Source organism: Phasianus colchicus, chromosome Z (genome assembly GCF_987193195.1).
Source record: "Phasianus colchicus chromosome Z, bPhaCol1.hap1.1, whole genome shotgun sequence".
Lineage (NCBI taxonomy): Eukaryota > Metazoa > Chordata > Aves > Galliformes > Phasianidae > Phasianus > Phasianus colchicus.
The window spans coordinates 42530803-42543794 of record NC_143476.1 but is presented as its reverse complement, the minus strand read 5'-3'; the positions used below and the strand labels follow the sequence as shown (position 1 = coordinate 42543794).

The window sequence follows — 12992 nt, the reverse complement described above, 5'->3', positions numbered from 1 at the left end:
TTTTGAAGGGGGCGGAGTTCATCTTGCTCTTCTCTGCTGCTTGGGGACTGTCTGGATATCAGTTGGGGGGTGGCAAGCAATTCTGCATCACTTGTTATGTTTATATATGTGTGTATATTATATATAGTTATAACTATTTTTCTCTCCTCTATCTTATTAAAGAGTTTTATCTCCACCGACGAGTTCAACTTGGCTTTTTATTGGGTTTTGTGTTTTTTTTTTGTTTGTTTGTTTTTTTTTGTTTGTTTGTTTTTCATTCCACACGAGCCCGACAGGCGAGCTCAGCACCGACACGCCTCAAACCGCACCGTAGCCACAGCGGGCGGAGCTGCACCTTCCACACGGCCGCCCCGCTCCGCTCCGCCCCGCCCCGCCGTACGGCTCGGGGGCGGGTGGTTGCGCCTGCGCGGTGCTGGCCGAGTCGCTGCCCGCTGGGCCGTTCTAGACACCGCGTTCTGCCAACGGGGTTGCGAGCCGAGCGGACAAACGATGACGGCGGGGCTGCGGTTTGACGGGCGGGTGGTGCTGGTGACTGGCGCCGGAGGAGGTGAGCGACGCTACGCCGTGCCGTGGAAGAGCTTTGTTGTCCCGCAAGGCGGTCGCTGCCCGAGGCCTGGCCAGTGCCCTGCAGGCGGTGGAGGCGCGAGTGCTCCCGCTGGATTGCGGCGCGGGGCAGGCGCGGCCCGGCCAAGGCTGCGCAGAGGTGACCGCCGTGACACCTGCTGCCAAAAGAGAGCAGGATCCTTACAGCGGGTTGCCCAGGAAGGCATCTGGATGGATCCAGAATATCTGTAGAGAAAGCGACTCCACAGCTCCTCTGGGATCTTGTTCCAGTGCTCTGTCACACTTCAGGGGGTTCTTCTTCATATGCAGATGGAACTGTGTTCCAGTGTGTGCCCGCTGCCCCTTATGGTTGCACACCACTGGAAAGAGCTTGGCCCTGTAGAATCATAGAATGGCCTGGGTTGAAAAGGACCACAATGATCATCTAGTTCCAACCTCCTGCTATGTGCAGGGTCACCAACCACCAGACCAGGCTGCCCAGAGCCACATCCAGCCTGGTCTTGAATGCCTCCGGGGATGGGGCATCCACAGCCTCCTTGGGCAACCAGTTCCAGTGCATCACCACCCTCTGTGAAAAATTTCATCCTAATTTCTAACCTAAATCACCCCTCTCTCAGCTTAAACCCATTCCTCCTTGTCCCATTGAAAAGCTTCACTTCTGCACTTTAGATATTTATAAGCATTGATAAGATCCCCTCTGAGTATGTGAGGCTGTACAGCCCCCTCAGCCTTTCCTCGCAAGAAACTCTCCAGACCCTTCATCATCTTCTCTGGACTTTCTGGAACATCCCTGTCTTTTTTCAGCTAGGAAGCCCAGAGCTGAACTCAGTACTCCAGATGTGGCCTCACCAGGGCAGAGTAGTGGGGGAGGATCTTCTCCCTTTAACCTGCTGGCGATGTTCCTTTAATGCACTTCAGAATACCTGTGGCCTTCTTGGCCACAAGGGCACACTGCTGGCTCATGGTCAATTGACCACATTGTCCACCTAGGGCTGACCTGTACTGGTGGTGTGTGCAGTTATTCCTCCTCAGGTACAGGACTCAACACTTCTCATTGAACCCCATGAGTTCTGAAGAATTAGAATCAGTAATCATATGAAAAACAGTGAATGATTGATTTGTGCTGCTCATAGGGGCTGACACTGACAAAAACTGAGGGAGGCCATGTTTTTGTCAGTGTCTGTCAGCTTTTACCAGACCTATCTATACTGGTGTGCCTCTCTCTCTGTAAAAAACTCTCTAAAGTAGAGGTTAAGCCTTTAGCTAACAGAAAAACAAAACAAATAAACACCTTTCTCATTAACAAAACTTCTAGCAAAATTGCTTGTTGTAAGTATGGGTACAGTGACCTTTGTACTTCTGGTCTTCAGCTGCTTGTAAATGGTTTGTAAACAGAGAAAATTGTCCTTGGATGTTTATTTCACAAGAGTTTTTGATAAGTAGATGATATTCTATGATAGTCTGCTAATTGCCTTGTTTGTTGACTTTGGTTGTTTTGAATAGCAATGAACAGATGAGAGCTGAAATTTTATCTAAAACATCTGCATCAGTAGGTTGTTTCAAAGTGGTACTTGTATTCACACACACAGACATCTAAAATACTTCAGTTTGCTTTCATTTTGGGCAAATCCTTGTGCTTGCCTATCATGCAGCACTAACACTGTTTCTGCAATTAAAACCAATTGATTAATTTTATGTTGGGATTATTTTTTATTTTTAAACCCTTTGCTCTTTCTTGCCAATTGAGTGCACTGGCACATATTATTCTTTGTTTTATAATCTTTTGATTATTGCTTTCTTTTTGCATGAAAATGGAGTTTACATTATGAATTTCAATAACTTTTGTCTGAGAGGGGCATAATGTCCCTGTAAGTAAGTCATCTGTTACTACAAATAATTAATGTTTAACCCACCTAGCATTAAATCACAGTGAAAGTACAATAGGGTTACTTTTGTATCTGAGGTAAATATTATGTTCTATTGTTAAGCTAGGTGAGCTGTGTGTACCTGGCTAGCTGTGGTATTGAGAGATTGCTTTGTACCCAGATACTTGGAGGGGTTTTGTCAGTACATTTTCAGTCACAGTTTGGTTTGTAAAGTTCTTCGGATCTTAAAGGCAAACGTTAACTCTGGAATTCTCTTAGAATGTAATTAATTAACTCAAAACATCCCCTCCTGTGAGGTTGTTTCAAGACATTAAATTTTCTGCCTTACCAGAGTATTTTTCTGTTACAAAGAGACAGCAGCAGGCAGCGTTCCCTCACGGTTATGCTGAGTGCAGTAACAAAGAGTAATCCTGGGCAATTTTTTTTCCTATTGTCTGTAAAGAATTTATCTGCTAATTAACTTTTATGATTTGAAATTATGTGAAAGTTCAATTCCAATTGGAGATAAAATTTTACTTAAAACCTGCAAAATTTTTGTCTTGATCTGGTGCATTTTCCATGCATTGTATTTTTGTTTAGATTTTTTTAGAATTATGCCTCAGGAGACAAACTGACACTTTTTTAATTTCTGCTTTTTTTAAACCAGGTTTGGGCAGAGCTTATGCTCTCGCTTTTGCTGAAAGAGGAGCTTCAGTGGTTGGTAAGTTCTACTGTAACTAACTTGATCAAGACACTAACCTTTACCTTTTCCCATAGCTGGTATTCAGCAGTCCACGCCCTTTGTGACAGTAGGATTTCTTACAGAATAGTTTTTTGTCTTATCTTTTGCTGTTTAGATTCTAAGCTTTATTGTTTTTTAAGGAACAAGTTGCCTAAATTTGTCCAAAGGCTTATCTTTGCAGGAGAGCCAATCTGAATCAGATAATCATTCTGGCTTGAATTTCATCCTATATGTACTAGTATTCATGCTACCCTGTAGCCAAGGAGCATATTATCTCAGGTGAGCACACTTCTGAAACTTTTAATACAACCACTTGGAAATGTGCCTCTGTGTCTTCTGCTACCTTCTCCTGGGAGAGTAAATACATCAGAATGTAGTGCAGTACTGGTAGCTCCAGAAAGTAACATATATGCTGGAAATGGCTATGTTGTTTCCTTCTGCAAAGCATTACAAAGGAGCCATTAATAAAATAACAGTAACAAATACCTCCTGCAAAGGCTTTTGTGCTTATGGTGTTCGCCTTCTTTAGCTCTGCCAGATGTCACGTCAGAAGCTAGTTCTAAAGGCTGTTATGCTCTTGGGCAGTTGGCCTCTGCCATTTGCACTGCCTGTGAGTGAATTTCTAGATATTGTTGATGAGCTCAAGATTAAATACTTGAACAGCTTGTGGAATGTGGGCAAGAATTTGCTGGATGATTTATGCAACTTTCAAAGGGAAGAACATCCCAATCTCAGTCTACATACTTTCATGAAAATTGACTGTACTTTCTTTCATGATTAAATTTTCAAAAAAACTTTTGATAGATACCTTATTTATTGGAAACTTGAATACTTTGTCACAAGCTCTCATTTAACATGAAATAGGTCACTAAATAGTCAAAATGTTTAGTAATGTTGATTGTGCGTAGTTAGTACTGTTCTGACTTCCCAGAAGGATCTGAAAGAGATTGTACTATATTACCTGACAATAGCTAATACTGCTTTAGCTCACAGCCTTATTGAACAATAGCTAAATCAGTATGATATGAATTAATTGTAAAGGAAGGCTCTCGTTTCTCTCTGTAAATTGAACCTCACTTCAACTTGTAGAGGAGTGCTCTCCTATTATTATGCCTCTATTTATTTTTCTTCTTCTCTTATGATTCTGACTCCAAAGAGTTGAGAAATTACTTCTGTAAGCTTCTGAGTTTATCTAACTTAAAAAAAAAAAAAAAGCAGAAACCTATGCCTTCCCTCTTGAAAACTTTTTTTTTCTTAATGACAGAAAAGAAGGTGTGCAAAAACAGTGAGCAAATACTCTAGAAGTGTAGTGGGGTGTCAGCTTGGGAGCTTCTTCTGTCCAATTCTAATCTGTGTATAATCTTCTGTTGCATGAATTGCTGCCAGATTTGACTGATAAGTGTGACCAAGTGGAATCCTATCTTTTCCTTTACTGTTAAGGTTGCTTGCTGTCACTTTTTTTTTGTTGTGCTTGGTATTTTTATGGTCCCTATCAGAAAGGCTTATGAGCATATAATGTATGAGCATATATAACTGTGTAATCAAAGAATATTAAGATGTTATAATAATGAAATAAACAAGAGAGTTAGGCAAAGCAAGACAAAGAGAATAGATAGGACGCTTGACCATACCCTGGGCTTGCTCAGGAAACTCCAGCAGAGTGGATCTCCAGAAGAGAGATCCTTCCCCACTGGTAGTCAGCTCTTAAATGGGTCTAGGAGAGGTGGAGACAGGCTCCACCCCTTCCTGCAGCACAGGTGAATTGCCTTCACCTGTGCTCCCATGGCTTGCCTCAGGTGATCAATCAGAGGTTCAGGCTGTGACTCAGCAGTTCCCATACAATAACATATAAGCACGAAGAGGGAAATGCTTTTTGTCTCACAGCATTTTTTTTTTTTTTTTTTTTTTTAATCATAATGCTGAATTATGCCCAAATCCTGCTGTTTCTTCCTTTCAGTGTATCTGCAGTCTGCATGCTTTTCTGTGTTGCTGTTTTAGTTTGATTATATGCATCTTTCTTGACCATATCTGTTTCTTTTGCATTGTGGGATGGTACTGAAGTGGAGAAATGGAGTTTCTTTGGAAACCAAACCGGAAGATGAAGTTTAGTGGTGTGTGCAAGCTCTTCCAAATGAATGTTTGAGTTGTCACTTCAACTTACAGATAGTTGTTAAATGGTTTGTTTTGTCAAAAGGGTGTACTTGGGATGTCAGGTGCTCAGCACCAACTATTTCACAGATCTGCTTCTGCTTTTCTGTACTGCTTCTGCTAATAATGTACTAATAGAGGAATTCTCTAAAGTTCAGGATATAACCATACTCTGTCACAACTTCTGCAGTGTCTGGCTTTTGTAATGGATTTTTGTAATTGAAAATTACAAGATGTTAAGCTTGAGTTTAGGTAAAGTTGTTTGTGTTCTTTTATTTCCTCTATTACTATTTTATCATTTTCAAAGCCCAGAATAGCTCTCTTCTTTCTTGTGTACTCATTATGACTTCAGTTGTGTTTTTGCCTGCACTCAGCCCCAGGTACTTCCCTGACTTGGCAAATTTCCCAAAGTGATTAATTAAGCTGTTCTCAGAAATTTATTTTTGAAGTGAAGGAGAGTTGCAGTGCAACTAGTTAGTCAGAGACTAACTGAACATCTGTGTATAAACATTTAGCACAAAATCTATCCATAAGACGTGGCTCCTGACCCTCACTGATTTTTCTTTAATGTCAAATTAAAGACCTTTGATGTTGAGGACTAAATGGTCTGCCTACCTTGCCTATTCTAATGCTACACTTAGAGATGACTTCCTTAATGCCTTACAGAACTGCAGAATCACAGAATGGCTTGGGCTGAGAGGGACCTCAAGGATCACAAAGCTCCAACTCCCCTGCCACATGCAGGGCCACTAACCTTCACATTTCATACCAGCCCAGGCTGCCCAGGGCCTCATCCAACCTGGTCTTGAACACCTCCAGGGACGGGGCATCCACAACCTCTCTGGGCAGCCTGTTCCAGGACCTCACCACTCTCTTTGTAAAGAACTTCCCCCAGACATCCAACCTAAATCTTCCTTCCCTCATCTGAGTTCTGCTGGCTGCAAGTTCCAAATATTAGATATTGATCTATTTAATTTAGAGATTTTGCTTCCTTCCTCTTTTTCATCAGTTTTGTAACGTACTTGAGCATATCAGCACATTCTGTATTCATTCTTCCTGCTTCGGGCTGTGCATTTTTCTTTCTTTGACTCCTTCCGTGACTCATTTCTTCTAGGATTTGGCATTCTTTTTCACACATTTGGATTTTCTCCAGTGTTTCCATCTCTCTCTGAAGTGTTGCGCACAAAATTTAATACAGGATTCCAGATGAGGCCTTTTTGGCTTGTGTAATGGAGAATGATTTTGTTACATGCCCTGCAATCTATGTTCCTCTTCAAATGTAGAATATAAAAAGGAGGGGAAAGAGGAACAGTGAAAAATTATTTTATTTTGTGAATATATGGCACGTTTACAGTTGTTGTTGAGCATCGAGACCAGCAAAAAGCAAATTTCACTACAGCTGGCTGCTTGAGGGCTTTGCAAAAGTGCAAGACAAGAGCTGAAGTTCACCACAACCAAAGACTGATGTTGCATATTAATCCGTAGTCAGTTCTGTTTGTCTTACAATTTCTTATCAAACCTGTTGCAAGAGTGATTTTTTTAAAGTTTTTTGACCGAATCTAGCATGCATGGATTTTGTGAAGCTCTGAGACATGCAAATGCAACAAACTGGTACAGCACGGCTACCATTAATGATATGTACCCTTTTGTACGGAGCAGCTAGCTGTGTCAGATGGCCTTCCTGTCCCTGCAGAACCAGGATCTGAAGCCCGGAGCAGGCTCTTCTCCTTTTGTTCAGACTCTTTCACCGTTCTATAATGAAGATTGCTAGTAACGCTTCACCTACTGTGTTAAACAGGCACACAGTCTTCCCAGTCTTGTTTACAGTTCATCCAGTAGCTGTGGCAATTTGACAACAGACCCGAATTAACTGCCTGTAATAGGTGTACTATCCCAGTCTTTGTTTTTGAACTACAGCAACACAGAGGGGTAGCCTGGGCAAAGCAAGTAAGCTGTGTGTGTGTGGTGGAAAGAAAAAGAAAAGCTGTTTCATGTGTTATTTTAAAAAGATTGTGTATATTATACTACTTTTTTTTTTTCTTCCCTGTGAGCCAGTAATGTGACCTACTCTTCTTCTTTAATAATTTGAAATTCTCTGTAGGATCCAGAGCAGCAGATTCTATTAACACTGCTTAGAACTTCAACTGTGTTAATGAGATAAGCAGTGACCAGAAATTTTGAGTACTAACAATCAAAAATAAATATTTCCTTTTTACACAGTGAATGATCTTGGAGGTGACTTCAAGGGACATGGCAAGAGCTCCTCTGCTGCTGACAAAGTTGTCAGTGAAATTAGAGCAAATGGCGGGAAAGCAATCCCCAATTATGGTATGTTGCTTTTCTAGACTAGCTCAGTAATCTATCAGTAGACATCTTAAAAGAAAGGTTCACACCTTTAATAAAAGACTGCTTTAAGCTTGCCAATACCATATGAATGAAACAGATGGACTGTAAGCTGGAGCAAGGTGGCAGAGGTGTTAAAAGCAAATGCATAAACATTTTTCTAATTAATATTTTTTTAGCAATACCTTTTTTTGACATGCTGTCTCAACATTGGATCACTGAAAACTTAATTACCTGCAGTTGTCAGAGGCAGAGTGGGTATGGACAGTTCTTACTTGTCTGGCTTGTTTATCTTGCAATGCCAAAGATTGCATCATTAAGACTTACTGAGCAGAGTATGCTTTAGGCCACATGCAAGTGATGACTAGATTTATTTTATATTGGGGTTTTATGCAATTTATCTTCTGAGATCTGTGGAATTAATATTCTGGAAGTGCAATGCATCTAGCTCACTTACTTAAATTTACTTTTTTCTTACAGATTCAGTGGAAGATGGTGAAAAGCTTGTGAAGTCAGCACTTGAGGCTTTTGGGAGGATAGGTACAGTTGCATAATTCTTGTCCTAACTTGTTTGTGAGTGCAGAACCATTATAAACACTGCAGTTAAACAATGTATGAGGTACAGCTTGACATTAGAAGAATTCAAAAGCTTTTGATCTTCTTAGACTGTTAAGACTTGCTGCTTTGAATCTAAATGGATATCTTTTCTCAGTATTTGATACTCTTTAGCACAATTTTAAGGCTCAGTGTAGGATTCGTGTTTTCCTACCCTGCAGAATTTTTGTACTTACGTAATGGTTAATAGTTTCTGTCTCAAAGTACATTGCCTGTCAATTATTATAACTAACTGCATAACGCTGAATAAATAGCTGAGCTGAAGAATCAGAGAGGCTCTGTCATTTACTGGAAGCTCCTTTGCCTATATGAAGATCAAAATACTCCAAGAGAAATTTTAAAAAAAGGTATTGAAGTATTTTGTCTAGCAAGTAAAAATCCTGTTTTGCATGTGATTGCCACTGCTTACTTGTGATGTTTATGTAATATTAGCCCATTCTTAAATGGCTAAAAGTTATGTATGATCAAAGCCAAGAAGAGTGAAATTAAATACTTGATCAAAAGTTGGTTTTGATCCTAGTTGTCGAAGTGGCTCTGCAATGCTGTGGTGCTTCTAGCTTTCATTTGAGATTACTGTGACAAAGATGGTGTTACAAACTGTGATATCTGGAGCACTGTGGAATATAAAGCTGTAAAACTGAGCAGGATGACTGCATCCTGTAGGAAATCCCCAGTTAGCCAGCATTTCTCAGCTTTTCTTTTCTAAAGCTCTGTTTTGTTGTTATGCTGAGATTGCCAGTACTCAAGTATTTTCTTAATTATTTTCTTAACTAGAAGAGTGTGCTATAGAATAGAACATAGAAGTTTTTAACTTTTCTGGTTGCTTGGGTTTTGTTTTGTTTTGGAATTGGAAAATGATAAAAGTAAAGTTATATTTTGTCAGTGCACTCATTTAGTTATATTTTCTCTTTTGCAGATATTGTTATAAACAATGCTGGGTAAGTGAACCTGAAGTTACTGTCTGTATGATTGTGGCACGTCACTTCTGTATATACAGTTTCATTTTTCATTTTTGTTCTCCTAATGATATTTTCTAGAATTCTAAGAGACCGTTCATTTGTTCGGATAAGTGATGAAGACTGGGGTGAGTTGATAAACTTTGAGATGTACTTTACGTGTTGAAGATGGAAGGTACACCCTCCCCACTTAGACAAGAAGGAAAAGAGGAGGGGAAAGTCTGTCTATGTGTGCGAGATCAAACAGTTACATTTGCCTTGAAAGTGTAGTGGTAAGTTACTTGTGTTCAACTGCCTTGTGTTTGGCTTGTAAACCTGATTTAGGAGGCATGGTAGGTTGATGAATTTTAAAAAGGAAGGAAGGGCTCTAGCTGCCACTCTGAGTGAAAAATGAAAAAGAGATGTGTAAAAAAACCAAGCCAAACCAACCAACCAACCAAACAAAACCAGTAGTTTTTGTGGCTGGAATACATTCCTAGTGCCAGTAGTGATGACTGAATGCTAAACAGGCTTAGAACATCCACAACTAATGACAGAAGGAAGAAAACTGAAGTACCAAAGTACAGAAGGTCAAGAGAAACCTCCAGTGAGGTGATAGGTGGTGATAAAACATTGAGCAGAGTTCTTTAAAAATGTCCTAGCTTCTGTAGAGCTTGTTCAAGAGCAGGAACTTTGAATGCCTACGAATTCTGTACAAGAGATTACCATTCAAGAGGAGGAAAGCATGGTCAACATATGCTCAGATTATACTACACACCATTTGAGAAGAGAGTGCTGTTTTGTTATGAAGGAAAAAACAAATTATGTATTTCAAATATGCAGATAAAATTATAGGTTTATTACATGGTCATTGATTTGTTCCTAGATATTATTCATAGAATTCATTTGAGGGGATCATTCCTGGTCACTCGAGCTGCATGGAATCATATGAAAAATCAGAAATTTGGCAGGTAAGATTTTGTGTGTCAGATACTTTTTTTTTTTCACTAGGAAGTCGTGGACTGATGCATGCCTTGAAAGTGAAGGATTTCTGTCACTGAGATGACACAAAATCTGTTCCAGTAGGAAAGTGCTTTCCTTTCTTCTCCCTTCACTGCTATGCTTACAGCTTCTATCCATATAGGTGAAGATATCCCAGACTAGAGCTGTAGGGTTATTCAAATGTTTCATTTCATTAGGACATTAGAAATGTGTATTAGTTGCATGTTACTGCAATTCTGAGAGGTTCTTCTTGCTTGGAGGTGACATCCAGAATAATCAGTTCTGTCAGCTTCCCAAGGATGGAGATAGGGCTGCCTGGCCTGTAGTTTCCTACTTCCTCCTTCTTGGTCTTTCTAAAGGCTGGAGTGGCATTGGCTTTCCTCCAGTCTTCAGGCACTTATCCCATTCTCTGTGACTTTTCAAAGGTGACAGAGAATGTTTTGGAAATCACTTTTGCCAGCTCTGTCAGCACTTACAGGTGCACCTGTTGGAGCCCATGGATTTGTGTGCATCGAATTTGCCTAGACAATCTCTGACCAGATCCTTTTTGATGAAAGGGACTTCTCCCTTTTTCCAGACTCTCTCTCTTCCAGGGTCTGAGATTCTCAGCAGTAAAGGCTGAAGCAAAGAAGGCATTCAGTAACTTCACCTTCTCGGTGTGTTCAGTGACTAGAGCACCCACTTCATTCAGCAGCGGGCCTGCATTTTCCCTTTTCTCATTCCTAAAAGTCTTTCTTTTACTATTAATATACATAAAGAAGGCTTTCTTAGAATCACGTAAGATCATCCAGTCCCACTGTCCACTTGTTGCCCTTGACCTCCCTGGACACTTAGCCAGTCTTAGCCTTTCTTGTGCCATCTTCAAAATGCCTATTTTGTATAGATTTTGTGGCTTTTTTTCATTTTGACAATACTGAGCTGATACTTGCAAAGTTAATATTTGTAATCTCTATTTAGATTAAAAACAATGGGTTGTTGCCAGTGAGGCAAATGACTTGATCTCAGATACGCAGCATGTTTACAGTAATGTAGAACTGATTCTGATAAGCCTTCTTTTAAAGGCGAGGATGAAGATACTTTCTGCATTGTTTTTGAGAAGGTATGTTTTTTGAGAAAATTATGTTTCCTCAAAATAGCTATGTACGTCACTCTGAAAGTAGGGCCTCCTATTTATTTCTGTGGAAATGACAACAGAAACAAGGAGCGCAGTAACTCTACTTGATAAGGCATATTCCTAGCTACAAAACATTATTTTTCAATGTAGTCACCACTGTTAGCTGAGCATTTTTGCCAGCAATGAACAAGTCTGCATGCAGTGCTCATAAAAACCTGTACCAGCAGAAGACTGCTGTCACCACTGCTGAAAAGCACCACCCACCACCTCACTTTAGTGACAGACACTGCTGGTGTGCATAAACATTCAGAGAATGTCAGTGGTTGCCATTTTTTTCCACGGGGAGGAAATAAGTGACACACTTTTGCTTCATATGCACTTCCATGTCAGATGCCATTGTGTCAGAGTGTTCCTCTGCTGCCATCTGTTGCGTGGCAACAACATGTAATGGAATACTAGTGGGAAGTTTCAGCCTCTACTTCTGTGTCACCAACATCCACCTCTGACCTCATGGGCCAACATAATAAAATAAGAGCCACTACAAGTGGGGCAATCCTTGCATCAACTGCAGCTGTTTTAGATGTGTCTAGTGAGCAGTTTGGTCATCTCTACAGTAATGTTAAGGGACTGCAAAATACAAGACCTTGTCATCTTCCTCTTTTATGTAGTTAATAGACATTAAGATTCTTTGAAATTTTCTGTGAATTCTGTAATAATATTTCTTCATGTGTTACCAAGTATATTAAAGTGAAGTCATTTTCAATGAAATGTTTTGTCCTGATCACTAAAGCCAATTGTTATTGATATCATAATTTGAAATACAGCTAGATCAGAGAAGAAAATACCTCTTTCTACATCATAATCTATTGTAAGAGAGCATATATTATAGTTTCATAATATAACTCAAAAAGTTCATAACTTTATTAGTTGTTTGCTGCTTTGATAACTCAAGATTTGTCCAATGTTATCTATCAGTCAAACATTGAAAAGGCACCTATTTTTTGCAAAAAAAAAAAAAGTTTTGATTCTTATTTCCATACTTTCATTTTGCTGTTAATAATTAAATAACATGAAATAATGTAATTTCTTTTTCTTTTCCCCTAAGAATAATTATGACTTCTTCAGCTGCTGGAATATATGGAAACTTTGGTCAGGCCAACTACAGTGCTGCAAAACTTGGCCTTTTGGGTCTGTCAAACACAATTGCAATTGAAGGCCGAAAGTATAACATCCACTGCAACACCATTGCACCCACTGCTGGATCCAGATTGACCCAGACTGTCATGCCACAAGGTGAATTATTTAATGTGTATGAGTTTTCATTTTTTGGTGGATTGAAGCACAACTAACATTCTTACTAGAAAAATCAAATCCCTTGCGCTTTAGAAATTGCTAATTTTTTTCTTGTCTTTGAATAGTCAGCCTACTTTGTTATAAGGAATCTTTGGTTTTTTGCACCAAGATATGAAGTAACTTTCATAATTCACAAAAATAATTCCGTGTTTCAAGGCTTTGTAGTTATATTCCCTTCCAGGACTTTCTTAAATATGGAAACACTTGTTTATTTTATTAGTTGTAGGGTCACACGTGTGCATATGCACTTCCAGTTCTGTGATTTACAGATATCATTTTTTGCACAACATATCATGTGTATACCCCTTTGT

General features: G+C 39.7%; 1 protein-coding gene across 2 annotated transcripts in view; it reads left to right on the top strand.

Annotated features, from left to right (window-relative positions):
* The first annotated feature begins 361 nt into the window (after positions 1–361).
* The window catches only part of HSD17B4 (hydroxysteroid 17-beta dehydrogenase 4), a 52578-nt gene continuing 39947 nt past the window's right edge, over positions 362–12992 (top strand). Inside the window, exons 1-8 of one of the 2 annotated variants that reach the window (XM_031601398.2) lie at positions 362–547; positions 3097–3150; positions 7540–7647; positions 8143–8202; positions 9194–9215; positions 9315–9361; positions 10099–10183; positions 12434–12621. In XM_031601398.2, the coding sequence (XP_031457258.2) occupies positions 490–547; positions 3097–3150; positions 7540–7647; positions 8143–8202; positions 9194–9215; positions 9315–9361; positions 10099–10183; positions 12434–12621 (622 nt within the window). In that variant the 5' untranslated portion in view covers positions 362–489. Of the gene's footprint in view, positions 548–3096; positions 3151–7539; positions 7648–8142; positions 8203–9193; positions 9216–9314; positions 9362–10098; positions 10184–11756; positions 11918–12433; positions 12622–12992 lie in introns of those variants that run through there. The other variant, XM_031601397.2, reaches the window with a different exon arrangement.